General features: G+C 55.5%; 1 protein-coding gene across 1 annotated transcript; it reads left to right on the top strand.

The window, feature by feature from the left end:
* Positions 1 to 3,684: 3,684 nt before the first annotated feature.
* Positions 3,685 to 5,458, top strand: RPL8 (ribosomal protein L8). The gene is made up of 6 exons (XM_040991607.1): positions 3,685 to 3,758; positions 3,918 to 4,065; positions 4,301 to 4,442; positions 4,517 to 4,735; positions 4,944 to 5,059; positions 5,277 to 5,458. The coding sequence occupies exons 2-6, from the start codon at positions 3,928 to 3,930 to the stop codon at positions 5,433 to 5,435; spliced, it is 774 nt and encodes a 257-aa protein (XP_040847541.1). The 5' UTR covers positions 3,685 to 3,758; positions 3,918 to 3,927; the 3' UTR covers positions 5,436 to 5,458.
* The last annotated feature ends 9,134 nt before the right edge of the window (positions 5,459 to 14,592 follow it).

Here is a 14,592-nt window from a genome sequence, read left to right as displayed (position 1 = left end):
AAATGGCTGCATTGGCCAGAGCCGGGCCCATTTGAAGCCAAGGACCAGGAGGAGCTACACTGGGGTCTCGCAGGTGCAGGCGGTGGCCAAAGCACTTGGGCCATCCTCCACTGTTTGCCCAGGCTGGCAGGGAGCTGGATCCGCGTCCGTGTGGGCTGCTGGCATCAAGGGTGCCACCCACAGTGCCAATTTGCGTCCCACCTGTCAAGCAGCACAAACCTGGCTGTGGGCGAGTCCCATGTACCGAGCACGTGGCCTAACTGTTCCCAGAAGACCCAGGGCTTCAGGTCAGCAGTGAGGCTGGAGCTGAGCGCAGCAAGAAGGGGGTCCCCTCCTGAGGCTGGAGCTGAGCTCAGGATGCACCTGAGTGCAGCAAGAAGAGGGTCCCGGGCCCGGCACGGTGGCACAAGTGGTTAAGGTCCTCACCTTGCACGCCCGGGATCCCATATGGGCTCCGGTTCTATCCCGGCTGCCCCGCTTCCCTTCCAGCTCCCTGCCTGTGGCCTGGGAAAGCAGTCGAGGACGGCCCAAAGCCTTGGGACCCTGCACCTGCGTGGGAGACCCGGAAGAGGCTCCTGGCTTCGGATTGGCATAGCATCGGCCATTGCAGTCACTTGGGGAGTGAATCACCGGACAGAAGATCTTCCTCTCTGTCTCTCCTCTCTGTATATCCGCCTTTCCAATAAAAAATTTTAAAAATAAATCTTAAAAAAAAAACCCTGCTCCTGCTAGGACAGGAGGTGAACTGAGTGGTGCTGGCCCATGGACCCACTGGTATGCGCGAAACCTGGCATCAGGAGAGGCTCTGATGGAGGAACCTGAGCAGCTCCTCTGACAGGACACAGACCCTACAAATAAGCGCAGGAAGCATGGAAGGAAACAGCCCAGAAAAAGTTACGGAAAGTGTCACACTGGCATACATTTGGCATGGGTTGGAGGCGGACCAGGCTGAGTCAGTTCAAATCATCCACTGGCAAATCCGAACGCCGGAGCAGAGTGTGGATCGGGCCAGGTTCAGGTGCCACAAAAGCAGTACACAACACAGAATGCCAAGGCTGCCTGTGCTAGATGAGACCGCAGCACCCAAACAGCACGTGTGAGAATCAGGAAGGTAGGGGCAGAGCCGACAGGGGAATAAAGAATGGTTCCCTTGCTGGATGGCTACTGCCACTGGAGAGCATGAGCTGGGATGGGGGCAGACCAGACTAGGCAGGGCTACAACACCTGTGCACCTCATGTGGACCTGGTCAGGGAAGAGCCAGGACGGGCGAACTATTCCTACTGGTGGCAACAAAATTAGAGTGTGTGAGAGCTGTTGGGGATTACCCTTAGCAGCAGCGGGCACTAGGGACTAATACTGTCAAGTCTAACCCCAGAGCCACCTGGAGAGAGCATAATCCGGGAGTGAGAGAGACCTGGAAGGGAAATAGTGGGCTCCTCCCTCTTGGGTTACCACTCCCATGGAAGGGCACAAAACAACTAGGACAGGGGCCCAGTGGCATGGCCTAGCGGCTAAAGTCCTCACCTTGAACGCCCAGGGATCCCGTATGGGTGCTGGTTCTGGTCCTGGCAGCTCCACTTCCCATCCACCTCCCTGCTTGTGGCCTGGGAAAGCAGTTGAGGACAGCCCAAAGCCTTGGGACCCTGCGCCCACGTGGGAGACCTGGAAGAGGTTCCTGGTTTCCTGGCTTTGGATCGGCGCAGAACGTGCCATTGCAGTCACTTGGGGAGTGAATCATTGGATGGAAGATCTTCCTCTCTGTCTCTCCTTCTCTCTGTATATCTGACTTTGAAATAAAAATAAAATAAATCTTAAAAAAAATACACAACTAGGACAGGGGCTGGGGTGGCTAGACAGAGAGGCACTCAACAACATCTGTGAGGGCTGGATAGCTGAGCTGGTTAGATGGAACTAAGCCCTTCGACATTTATGAGAGCCAGATGGGATATGGGGCAGACTGGACTAGTCTGCCTCACATACTGGCAAACTAGGGTAGGGGACGGGCCTGGTGGGGTTATTGTGGGTCGCTCTGACTGGGCTGTGGCTCCTGCTGGTTTATGTGAGGGCCGAGTAACACCCATTGGTTTATGTGAGGGACTGTAACACCCATTGGTTACAGTGGAAGTCGGGGCTGGAAACAGAACCAACCCAGCGGTTGCAACCACCAGCTGATCAGGGTGATGGACTGTGCTGGGCCCTGTACTTGCTAGTACTTATAAGAATCTGGTCTTGGAACACCTCAAAATTTCTTTGGGGATCCCCTCAATCGAAATGGCAGACTTAGAACATTAACCAAGAAAAGATGGAAGATGAAGCAGGTCAATCAACCACCTCAGCTATATGTTGTCAGTGAAATACTGGACAAGGGTAGACTCTGTGATGGAATATGTGAATCAGTGGATTCTTCAACAGCCTCATCATACCTGGAGTGTTGAGATTGGCAATGATTCATAACTGGTTTATCGGAACCACTTGAGCAAGGATCTCGGGGTGTGCCCTACATCTGGGACCTGGGGTGGGTGGGAGACTGGGTGGGGCTTCTCCCTCAATATTCCCTTTACCTTGGTGGTCTTACCCACTTTCCCATAGCCCTTGTACCTTTTTACCCTAATTAACAATGTAAAGATTGCCAAATATAATAATAATAATAAAAAAGATGAGGCAGAGCTTCACAGGCAATCAGACACTTGGAGTCCTTTGCAATTTGTCAGGTAGTGTACAGGGGTCTTGGATAAATCCAATAAAATATGGGAGAGGATTTTCTTTTTGTCTTACTGTCTTTGCCTTTTTTTCTGTTTAAATTAAAAAATATTTTCAAAAAAAAAGAAAAAAAAAAGAAGGGGGTCCCCTCCCAAGGCCCACTCACCCCAGTAGGTGGCATGATGGCCAGGCCAGTCTTGTCTCTGTGACACTGCTTTCTCATTTATTTGAGGGGAGGGCATCGTGGCACAGCAAGTCAGCTGTCTCCTGGTGCCCCACAGCCCACTGTAGAGTATCTGGCAGAGTCCACTGTCCCGCGAGGCTGCCAGCAGGGCCTGGCAGGAGCCTCATGGTGGTGTGCAGTCTAGGGTCAGCAGGCTGGGTGCTGGCTGCAGCAGCTACAGCCGGACAAGTCTCATTCCAGGTGTGCAGGGCCCACCAAGGGCCCCTCGGGGGCTGTGCCCAGCGAGCATCGTTCCTCAGGCCCATGTAGCTCCCTCTGCCCTGTTCTGCAGACCCAGGACCCTCTCAGCCAACCTGGAAGACAGGGTCCCTGGCTGCCTCCCCTCCCGCAGGGCCTAGGCAGAATGGAGGTGCCACGACAGGGAACCTAGGTAGAATGGGGGTGCCACGATAGGTAACCTAGGAGCAAGGTCCACGCTAAGTGGGCGGGCGGCCGTGGAGCTCTCGGTTCTGCACGGAACTGAGGTGGACGCTGCGATGCTGATGAAGGTGGGGTCCTCTCCACGCGACCCAGCGGTGAGATGTTGGGGTTTAGTATGGGAAGGCCTCGGGATTTCCTGTCAGAACCGAGCTCCTGTCTGTCGCCGACCCACCCACGGTGACGCCGGGCAGCTGCCCACACCGCGCATTGGCCTCAAGACGCTCCAGTGCGCCTGCGCAGACCCCTTCTAGGCCGGGAGGGCCGTGCAGTCCCGAGGGACTTCAAGTCCCAGCGTGCACCGCGGCCGGAAAGGCGCCGCTGTCTCATCCCCGCCCCGGAAGATAAGGCGGCTGGCCGGGGCGAGCTTCCTCTTTCTACCCGGCTTGTGAGTAGGTAGGTTGTTGGCGGCGGCCGCCGTCCCTCGGGCCCATCGGCGTGCATCCGCGTCCCGGGGCGTCCATCCTCGTCCACACTCCTCCCGGCGCCCATCCTCGTCCATCCGCGCCCACCCTCCTCCCGGGGCCCCCGGCGCTCACTCCCAGCCTCCCGCAGGCGCAGCGCCATGGGCCGAGTCATCCGCGGGCAGCGCAAGGGCGCGGGCTCCGTGTTCCGCGCGCACGTGAAGCACCGCAAGGGCGCCGCCCGCCTGCGCGCCGTGGACTTCGCCGAGCGGCACGGCTACATCAAGGGCATCGTGAAGGTGGGACGGCGGCCGGGGAGCGAGGGGAGCCGGGGGAAGGCGGCCGGGGGAGGGCAGCATGGCCAGGGAGCACAGGGGAGCGTGAGGCGGCAGGGGGCACTGACAGGCCAGGGGAGGCCAGCGCGGCCGGAGAGGGCAGTGGGGTAGCTGGGCGACAGCAGGGGACGGTGGGCAGGGGTCAGGGTGGACAGGGGTCAGGGTTAGGGGACGCCGCCCTCACCCCCGCCGCCCGCAGGACATCATCCACGACCCGGGCCGCGGCGCGCCGCTCGCCAAGGTGGTGTTCCGGGACCCGTACCGCTTCAAGAAGCGCACGGAGCTGTTCATCGCCGCCGAGGGCATCCACACGGGCCAGTTCGTGTACTGCGGCAAGAAGGGTGCGTGTGCGGGCGGGCGGCGGGCTCCCGGGCCGCGCTGACCACTGCCCGCTGACCGGCCCGCCCGCCCACAGCCCAGCTCAACATCGGCAACGTGCTCCCGGTGGGCACCATGCCCGAGGGCACCATCGTGTGCTGCCTGGAGGAGAAGCCCGGGGACCGCGGCAAGTTGGCCCGCGCGTCCGGCAACTACGCCACGGTCATCTCGCACAACCCCGAGACCAAGAAGACGCGTGTGAAGCTGCCCTCGGGCTCCAAGAAGGTCATCTCGTCGGCCAACAGGGCGGTGGTCGGTGCGTGCGGGGCCGGGGTGGGGGGACAGCGACAGCCTGAGCTCTGCTGGAGTGTGGGGCAGCGTGATCCCTTCTTGGGGTGGGGGACAGTGAACCCTACCTGTGTGGGGCAGCAACAGCCTGAGCTCTGCTATGGTGGCGAGACAGTGTGAGTCCTGCCGGGTGGACCTGGCCCTCCCGCTGACAGTGGCTCCCTCCCCGCCCGCAGGGGTGGTGGCCGGTGGCGGCCGCATCGACAAGCCCATCCTCAAGGCCGGCCGTGCTTACCACAAGTACAAGGCGAAGCGGAACTGCTGGCCGCGTGTGCGCGGAGTGGCCATGAACGTGAGTGAGCTGGGGGGCCTCGGGTGCACTGACCTTGTAACGCACACTTACCCTGTAGCCCATGCTCACCGTATAGCCCATGCTGACTCTATAGCCCTAACCTGGCCCTGTAGCCCACGCTGGCTGTATAGCCTTAGCCTCACCCTGTAGCCCACACTCTCCCTATAGCCCTAACCTGGCCCTGTAGCCCACACTCATCCTGACCCTCTGCCCGCAGCCCGTGGAGCACCCCTTCGGAGGTGGCAACCACCAGCACATCGGGAAGCCGTCCACCATCCGCAGGGATGCCCCGGCTGGCCGCAAGGTGGGCCTCATCGCCGCCCGGCGCACAGGGCGGCTCCGGGGCACCAAGACGGTGCAAGAGAAGGAGAACTAGTGGGAATAAAGTGCTTCCTGCCAGCGCTGCGCCCGAGTCATTGCTGAAGGGGGGTGTGTGAATGTGATAGGGGAACTAGTGTGTGTGAGACACTGTCGGTGCAGTGTCCAGGTCACTGCTGGGGTGTGAGAGAAATTGGGAATGTGACAGTGTGACTGAGAGAAACTGCAAGAGTGTGAAAGATTGTCAGCATGACTTTGTGGGAATCAGGTGCTTCCTGTTAGGGCTGCACCAGAGTCACTGCTGGGGTGTGAGTGTGTGTCTGTGCCTCGCAACGCTGCAGGGAGTGTGACTGTGCACCCAGGGCTGGGGAGCCTCACAGGATGGAGGAGCACACTGGTGGTGTGTTTCCGTGTCCGTCCTGGGAGCGTGAGGTGCAGGATGTGTGTCCTGCGGGTCTTGATGTCACTGCTGCCGCTCGCCTGATGAAGCCTTGTGAGCGCAGTCTGACGTCGGCTCCAGTGTCGGGTGGACTTGGTTGGTGTGACGCCACGTCTGGCTGTTCTTGGCCTGGGTTCCTGTCATCCCCGCACGGTCCCCAATCCCACATCCCCGGGCCCTACTGGACTCCTGGCCTGAGGCCACTCCGCCCTCTTGCCTGTGCCTTGGATGCTGGCTTGGGTATGTCTTTCTAAGGCCCTGGCATGGTGGCCTGCCTTATAGTCATCTGGAACGTGCTGGGATCCCAAATGGGTACCAGTTCTAATCCCGGCAGCCCCTCTTCCCATCCAGCTCCCTTCCTGAGGATGACCCAAAGCCTTGGGGATCTACCCACCTGCAGGAAGTTCCTGGCTTTGGGTTGGCTAAGCTCCAGCTGTTGCTCTCACTTGGGGAGTGAATCATTGGGCCGAAGATCTTCCTGTCTCTCCTCTCAGTACACCTGCCTTTTCATTAAAATTTTTTAAAAAACAAGGTCGGAAAGTGAATAAGTGACAGTGACTGGGATTTTACGTGGTCATTTCAGATTTGTTTTCCAAGCAATAAAATGTGTGGTGAGGTTGTTCAGCTCCATCCTGCCGACCAGCGTGCTTGGGCCTAGTTTTGTTGGCCTGCACACCTCCTGACACCTTATTGGTGAACGCCTACCCTCACCCTAGGCTGTAACTTTGTGCTCCAACTCTTCCTGGTTTTTCCAAAGATTTGTCTGCTGGTTCATTCCCTACATGGCCCCAGAAACCTAGGACACAAGGAGCTGGGTAGAAATGGAGCATTTGGGACTTGAACCCTAACCCTAGTCAGTACCCACATGGGATGGCGGTGCTTCCAGGTAGAGAATTTGCTAGTTGAGCAATTGCATGGCCCTCATTCCTTTTGACCTCTCTTGCATAGTCCTCTAGTGAGTGTTGAGGCTTTTAGAGAATTTTGAAAGGCTGAATGGCGAGGGAGAGAGACTGTCCATTTGCTGGTTCACTGCACATGCTTGCAGTGGCCAATCCTGGACCAGGCCATAGCCAGAAGGTGGGAATTCCATCTGCATCGCTCATGGTGATGGGAACCCTGGGATCCTGCTCTGTGCTCTTGCCTTCAGACACGGGAAGTGGGAGCAGACATGTGGGTCAGAGCCAGCAGCAGGGACTCAGCCACTGCTCAGCTCTGCCGTGCTAGTGTCAGTCGCTGACTCACACCATCGGACCCAGGGCCTCCGTCTTGGGCAGAGTGAGGCTTGTGGTAGCGTTGGCTTTCACATGTTCCTGACAGGTCTAAGGGTTCAGCTCCACCAGGTGCCACCGACACTTCCTGAGTGACTACCGTGTCTTCTCATGTTCCTAAGTTATTCCTATTTCCTCGTGTTCTCCACCAGTGGGCATCCTGTTTCCTGGTCTTCTACACATGTTAGGGTTAGGGTCGTGTTCTCAATACGGCCTACTTGCATGTACTTCATGTTTCTTTCAAATGCTTGATTCCTTTATCTGATTTCCTAAAACAGCTTGTATTCTTTATTTTTCGTGTCTTTTTTAAAGAGTTTGTGTATATTCTGCATGTCTTTGTTACAGGTGTCTGCAAAATCTGTTACTGCATCCCTTTTAACTTTGGTGTCTTGGAGAGACTTTGGAAGGAGGGGCGTCTCCTGCGTTCTGTTAGACGTTTAGCTAGTTTGCTTTCCTGGTTGCCTTTGCTGCTGACTCTGGTTCGTCCGTGGTCAGCTCTTCCTGCATGTTCACGTCACTTGTCATCACCACAGTCCTGAGAGGTCTTTAACAGATAGGACCTCTCCTGCCTTTCTCTTTAGCATTGCCTTGTTAATCTTGAATAATTATTTAAAAAATTTATTTGTATTTGAAAAGCAGATTTACAGAGAGAGAGGTACATAGAGAGATCTTCCATCTACCAGTTCACTCCAAATGATCCAATGGCTAGGCCTGAGCTGATCCAAAGCCAGGAACCAGGAGTGTTTTCCGGGTCTCCCACACGGGTGCAGGGTCCCAATGCTTTGGGCCGTCCTCAACTGCTTTCCCATGACAAGCAGGGAGCTGCATGGGCAGTGGAGCAGCTAGGACAGGAACCAGTGCCCATGTGGCCATCTGACGTGTCCAAGGAGAGGATTTAGCCACTGAGTCGTCACTCTGGGCCCACTCTGTTGGGAGAGGAAGGCCTTTTGTGTGTGTCTGCTCAGGGCTGTGTGCAGCATGTGGTTAGCTTAGCTCGTCTCTTACTGTTCTAGGAGTTTCTGTTTGTTTATGTTGTGATGTTGTCTGTGCCCCAGGACCTCTACTGTTCGCCCCCCCACACACACGAAAGATGAACAGACGGATATTTCCCCATTCACTTGTTCACTCCTCAGGTGTCTACAGCAGCTAGGTGTAGCTTGGACTGACGCCAGAAGACCACCACTTAATCTGAGTCTCCCAGGTGAATGGCAGGGGGTTCAAACACTACAGCTGCTGCCTGCCAGGGCGTGTGTTAGCGGGTTATCGGACTGGAGCCTGGTCCCTCCTGCCAAGGCCTGCGTTAGTGGGGGGCCAGACTGGAGCCTGGGCCCTCCTGCCAGGGCGTGCGTTAGCAGGGCGCCAGACTGGAGCCTGGGCCCTCCTGCCAGGGCGTGCGTTAGCAGGGCGCCAGGCTGGAGCCTGGGCCCTCCTGCCAGGGCGTGCGTTAGCAGGGCGCCAGGCTGGAGCCTGGGCCCTCCTGCCAGGGCGTGCGTTAGCAGGGCGCCAGGCTGGAGCCTGGGCCCTCCTGCCAGGGCCTGCGTTAGCGGGGCGCCAGACAAGCCTGGGCCCCCCTGCCAGGGCGTGCGTTAGCGGGGCGCCAGGCTGGAGCCTGGGCCCTCCTGCCAGGGCGTGCGTTAGCAGGGCGCCAGGCTGGAGCCTGGGCCCTCCTGCCAGGGCGTGCGTTAGCAGGGCGCCAGGCTGGAGCCTGGGCCTTCTGCGGTAGGTGCACATTCACAAGCAGCAGCTTAGCTGTTGTCAGATACCTGTCCCTGATGTGTGTGTGTGTGTTTAAAAGGACTATTTGAAAGGAAGAGGAAGACACACACACACATGAATATCTTGCATCTACTGGCACCCATATTGTACGTAGTTGTCACAGATAGTGGCTTAACCTGATGTTCTGCAGCAATAGTCCTGACAGGGCATCTTTTGACAAATGTTGTTAGCATGTGGGTAGATCCCGCTGGGTCTGTTTCCGTGTTCTGCCATGTGTGTTAATACGTGGGTAGATCCCGATGAGTCTGTTTCCATGTTTCGCCATATGTGTTGTTAGCATGAGGATGGATCCCGCTGGGTCTGTTTGTTTCCATGTTCTGTCATGACAGTGGTGCAGTTCTTTGTTGTTTCTTTGGGGACACGTGCTTGCCTTCAGCGTGAACTGCTGCTGGTGTCCTCTTGTATCTGCCACTCACAGCCGGCCTCCTGGCGGGGCGTCCTGCCTGCCATATCACTTGGTCAGCTGTAGACCACGTCTTCCCAGGCTGCAGCTCAAGCATCCCTATGCCACGACATGTCCTGGCAGATGCTGGTGCTTAGTTAGCACCTGGCCATGGGCAGGCCAGGCAGCAGGCAGAATGGTGGCCGGAGGCAGGATGGGCCTGGGCATCACTGTGGTGGGTGCCTGGTGGTTCATCCAGTGGATGGTTCTTGATGTATGCCACTGTGGAGGCTGGCATGGCCCATGTTTCAGATGGGAAAGCCCTGGCTCAGAGAGGTGGGGCCCCTGCCTCAGCGGGCAGGTGGGGAACGGCTGACTGACCTAGTGTGGCTGCTGGCAGAGTCTCTGAGGGACCATGTGTGGGCAGGACCCCAATAGTTGCTGTCAGTGCCCACTTTGGGGAAATGGCTCACCATAGGAAGGAAGGCTTCGTATGTTAACTTTTTTAAAAAAGATTTATTTTATTTTTTTTATTGCAAAGTCAGATATACAGAGAGGAAGAGAGACAGAGAGGAAGAACTTCCATCTGAAGATTCACTCCCCAAGGGAGTGCAATGGCTGGTGCTGCGCCAATCTGAAACCTGGAGCCCGGAGCGTCTTCCAGGTCTCCCACACGGGTGCAGGGTCCCAAGGCTCTGGGTCGTCCTCGACTGTTTTCCCAGGCCACAGGCAGGGAGCTGGATAGGAAGTGGGGCTGCCAGGATTAGAACCGGTGCCCATATGGGATCCAAGCATGCTCAAAGTGAGGACTTTAGCTGCTAGGCTACCATGCCGGACCCCATATGTCAACATTTGATGGGTGTGATGGCATGTGAGGGGAGCCAGGGCGGGCATGTGCCCAGCCTTACCCTGCTAGGAACACAGCTGGGTTTCTAGGCATGGCTTTATCAGAAGTCTCCTGAGTCTGTGGGGTCTTCTGGTTTCTGTGTGCTGGGAAGTCTGGCACAGTGAGGATGGCAGGCGGGTGACCTGGCCAGGGCTAAGGGCCTTCTTCTGAGGATAACCGCGTCAGCTCTCTGGCGGTCCGCGGCCAGTGACCTGCAGCTGCTATTTGCTGTTTCTGCACCTGAGGCCAAGGCTCTGAGTGAGTTGGCTGCAGGAGAAACCTGTAACGGAGGAGAGCTGGGTCAGCTCTGTGGCTGCCAAGGGTCTGAGCCAGGAAGACAACGGGGCCCAGACAGGCTGCCGGCCAGTCACACTGACCGGCAAGGAGAATGACCAGGGAGCTGGAGAGGGGCTCACCTTACACAGAAGCTATGTCCCCAACCTAAGGCCCCCGAAGTGTGATGTCTGTGAGTGGAGTTTTAACCTTAGTAACCACATGCGTATATAGAGATTGAAGAAGCCGAACATTGGACATGACATGGCTGTGGTCAGTGTGAACTTGGCTGTGACAGGCAATCAGCAAGTGCCCTGGGGAAGGAAGCCGCATTCCTGCAGCTCCTGTGGGAAGGCCTTCTGGTACAGTGCTAACCTTGTCAAGCACCAGCGGCTGCACAGTGAAGAGAAGCCCTACAAGTGCAGGGAGTGTGGGCACGCCTTCAGGAAGAGCTGTGAATTCATCACCACCGCAGCTGCACGTGGGGACGCCTCTGCTGGTGCGAAGAGTGTGGCAGTCAACCAGAGGCCCAGCCTCATGAAGCACCAGCGGACCCGCACTGGGGAGAAGCCCTCCAGGTGCCGGGTGTGTGCGAAGCACTACTCCTCCCTTATCTACCGTCAGAGGACCCACACTGGAGAGAAACCCTGCAAGTGTAGCGACTGCAGGGAAGCCTCCAGCGATGGTTCCATTCTTAGCCGGCATCATTGGACTCATACTGGAGAGAAGCCATTTGAGTGTAAAGAGTGGTAAAGGGTTCATTCGGAGCTCGAACCAGGTGCAGCACTGAGGGTCCACACAGGGAGAAGCCCTAGAGTGCAGTGAGTGTGCGAAGAGCTTCCGGCACAGCTCCAACATGTGTCAGCACCAGCGGGTCCACCTCAGGAAAGACGCCTCCATGTGACGCAGCGGAGAGCTAGGCAGTGCCCAGCCCTTGCCCCTCCCCACCCTCCCCTTCAAGCTGCTCCTCTGTACTCCTCCCCTTCCTGGCCTGCATGGAAGGCTCAGGCTTTCTTCATGTAGTGAAAGGGGATTTTGTCTAATTAAAGAAAGCTCGTGGGCCCGGCATAATAGCGTAACGGTTAAGGTCTTCGCCTTGAATGCGCCGGGAATCCATATGGGCGCCAGTTCTAATCCCGGCAGCTCCACTTCCCATCCAGCTCCGTTTGTGGCCTGGGAAAGCAGTCGAGGATGGCCCAAAGCCTTGGGATCCTGCACCTGTGTGGGAGACCTGGAAGAGGCTCCTGGTTTCTGGCTTCGGATCAGCTGAGCTCCGGCTGTTGTGGCCACTTGGGGAGTGAGTCATCAGATGGAAAATTTTCTGTCTCTCTTCCTCTCTGTATATCTGACTTTGCAACGAAAATAAATAAATCTTTAAAAAAAATTAAAAGGACTCCTGACATTGTAAAAAAAAAGAAAGCAAGCAAGCTCATATACTGGATGCAGTGCATGTTCATTTTAGAGAAATTGTGAGGAAAGGGAGCAGAAAGACTCAGTCTCCACGTAGAAATCTTATGGGGCTGCCTGAACGCGCTTAATCTTGTCTGATCTCGAAATCTTATGGGGCTGGGACTGGTACTGGTATGTAGCAGGCTAAGCTGCCACACGCAGCATAGACGTGTCAGTATAAGCGTAGGTTCAAGTCCTGGCTGCTCCACTTCCAGTACAGAGAATGGAAGATCTGTCTCTCCTGCTCTTGGTAACTGTGGCTTTCAAATACATAAGTAAATATTTTTTTAAAAAATCAGATCTATAAAAAAATATTCTTTGCTGCAGAGTTAGAATGGTTTTTTTTTGAAAAGATCTATTTACTTGAAATGTAGAGTGACAGAGCTAGAGAGAGCAAATCTCCCACCTGCTGGCTCACTCTCTGAATGGCTGCAGCAGCTGGGGCTGGGCTGGCCTAATGCCCGGAGCCCGGGGCCCTATCCAGGCCTCCTACGTAGGTGATAGGACCTTGCAAGCGGATCCCACCATCAGCTTCTCAGGAGCACCAGCAGGGAGCTGTATCGGAAGTAGAGTAGCTGGGACTCAAACTAACCCTCGGGTGTGGGTGTGGGCACCCCAAGTGGTGGTTTATCCTGCCTTGTGCCCTGGTGCCTGCCCTACACTAAGGGCTTCATCTCTGCCACTTCCTCAGTGTAAGAAATGTTATGCTACAGAGAACTCTGTATTGGCACATTTCTACATTTTTTAGGCCAAAATGGACACTACATCATCAAATGTAGTCACTGCAGCTGAAACCGCCTTTTCTGGGGAAGATCTGAGTAACAGTGTTTGCTATTGTAGCATATTTGGGTGACAGCTCAGTGCACAAAGCCCTCCCCAGTGTTATGTAGGCCTCAGCTTGTCTGTTTCCCCAGAGGGAAGCTCTGTGCCTGCCGATGAGTGGCTCCGTCCTGCTGCAGGACACCCGCTTCTGTTCTGAATGCCTTTGCAAAGAGCCTGCAGCGCGTGGAGCCGTGTGTCTGGCTTCGTTCACGTGGACGTACATCCTGTCTGTCAGGGTGGGACCACGCTCCTCTTCACTGGTGGGCTCTTGGGTGCCCCCACCTTTTGGCTACTGTGAATAGGTCAGCATGGAGACCAGTTTACAAGCACACTATTATTAATCTTCCCAGTGAGTTGCCTTCATTCCATGTGACACAGAATCCCTAGCGCAGAGGCCTAAGGGCAGCCTTTGGGGAGATTCTATTTTACATTCACAGCTAAGAATGGCTGGATGAAAACAGCTCAGGAGACAGAGAGCCACTGTATGGTGGTGTTTTTTCCCTTGTTTTTACAGTTTATTTGTAAATGCACGACAGTCTCCCAGCTAGTACTTCATTCTAACTGTGGGAGACAAAAGACACTCCAGCTGGGAATCCAGATGTTTAGACGGGCGTGGGTTGAGGACAACATCAGTCAGCAAAAGGAGCGGAGTATGTTTTGCTAGATTTCTTTTTTAAAGGTTTATTTGTTTTTATTGGAGAGTCAGCTTTACAGAGAGAAAGATTTTCCATCCATTGGTTTTCTGCCCAAGTGGCTGCAATGGCTGGAGCTAAGCTGATCTGAAGCCAGGAGCTTCTTCTGGGTCTCCCATGTGGGTGGAGGGTTCCAAGTCTCTGAGCTGTCCTTGACTGTTTTCCCAGGCCTCAAGCAGGGAGCTCGATGGGATGTGGAGTAGCTGGGACACAAGTTGCCATTCAAATGGGATGCTGGTACCACAGGGCAGAGGAACAGCCCATTGAGCCATGGTGCTGGCCCAACCTGAGGACTCGTAAACACAGACCTGAATGCTGCCCACATTCCCCCACAGGGGCCAGACAGAATCATTCCCTAACCCCTGCATCATGTCCTTACAGCTGCTCTCCAAGGACAAGTCCAGCCCCAAGACCCACCCTGACCTCTGTCTCTGTCCGGTGATCAAGAGAGTCAGCTCGCTTAGCTCTTCCGGGAAGCCTTTCTCCCCCCAGGGTTGCTGGCCCCCACCAAGTCCTGGTGGAGATGGGTCTGTTGGCGGCCATCTCCTTCCACCTGACAGCCTGGCTGGTGGTCAACAGAAGACTTGTGCAGCCTTAGGTTTGTTTAGTCAGCTTGTTGGGGGCGGATTCTGATGCTTGATAATGTCATCCATGACAAACAGAAGCAGCTTCCCACACTCACAGGCCCATTTGTGCTGACTGGGCAGTGCACTCATGCCTCTAGGGGCAGGCTTGAGCCTCTTCCAGGATTCATGGCTGTATTTTTTCATTATTCAGGGTTGCCTGATTATATCCTCTGGTCAGTGATTTGTAGGTCTTTCTGTCCACTTTCCTTAACTCAAGTACTTGTTAATTTTTGCTTAATGGCAAGTGCCAGGTTATACATACAGTATGTGGTCCATGTGCACTGAAATGTTTCCCCAGCATAGAAGATTTGATGAAAACAAAGTATCAAATCTTTAGTAGCCAGTAGCAGAAATAATATGTTTAAATAAAATGTAAAAGCCTCATAGAAGTTGAAAATTCAAAATAAATGTGGTTGCAGCCAAACTGGGGGCAGAGTATGATGGTGGAAAAGGTATTATAAGGGCCTGGTACAATAACCTAGTGGCTGAAATCCTTACCTTGCATGCATCAGGATCTCAAGTAGGCACAGGTTTGTGTCCTGGCTGCTCCACTTCCCATCCAGCTCCCTGCCTGTGGCCTGGGAAAACAGTCAAGGACGGCC

The sequence above is a fragment of the Ochotona curzoniae genome, unplaced genomic scaffold (genome assembly GCF_017591425.1).
Source record: "Ochotona curzoniae isolate NIBS_2020 unplaced genomic scaffold, NIBS_Ocur_1.0 contig_65, whole genome shotgun sequence".
Classification (NCBI taxonomy): Eukaryota; Metazoa; Chordata; class Mammalia; order Lagomorpha; family Ochotonidae; genus Ochotona; species Ochotona curzoniae.
Note: the sequence above shows the minus strand (reverse complement) of the source record. Positions and strands in the feature narration are given on the sequence as shown.

Coding starts and splice junctions, on each gene's coding strand:
- RPL8 (XM_040991607.1), top strand. CDS start 3,928: ATGGGCCGAGTCATCCGCGGGCAGCGCAAGGGCGCGGGCTCCGTGTTC. Junction 4,443..4,516: donor CGTGTACTGCGGCAAGAAGG/GTGCGTGTGCGG, acceptor GCCCGCCCACAG/CCCAGCTCAACATCGGCAAC. Junction 4,736..4,943: donor GGCCAACAGGGCGGTGGTCG/GTGCGTGCGGGG, acceptor CCCCGCCCGCAG/GGGTGGTGGCCGGTGGCGGC.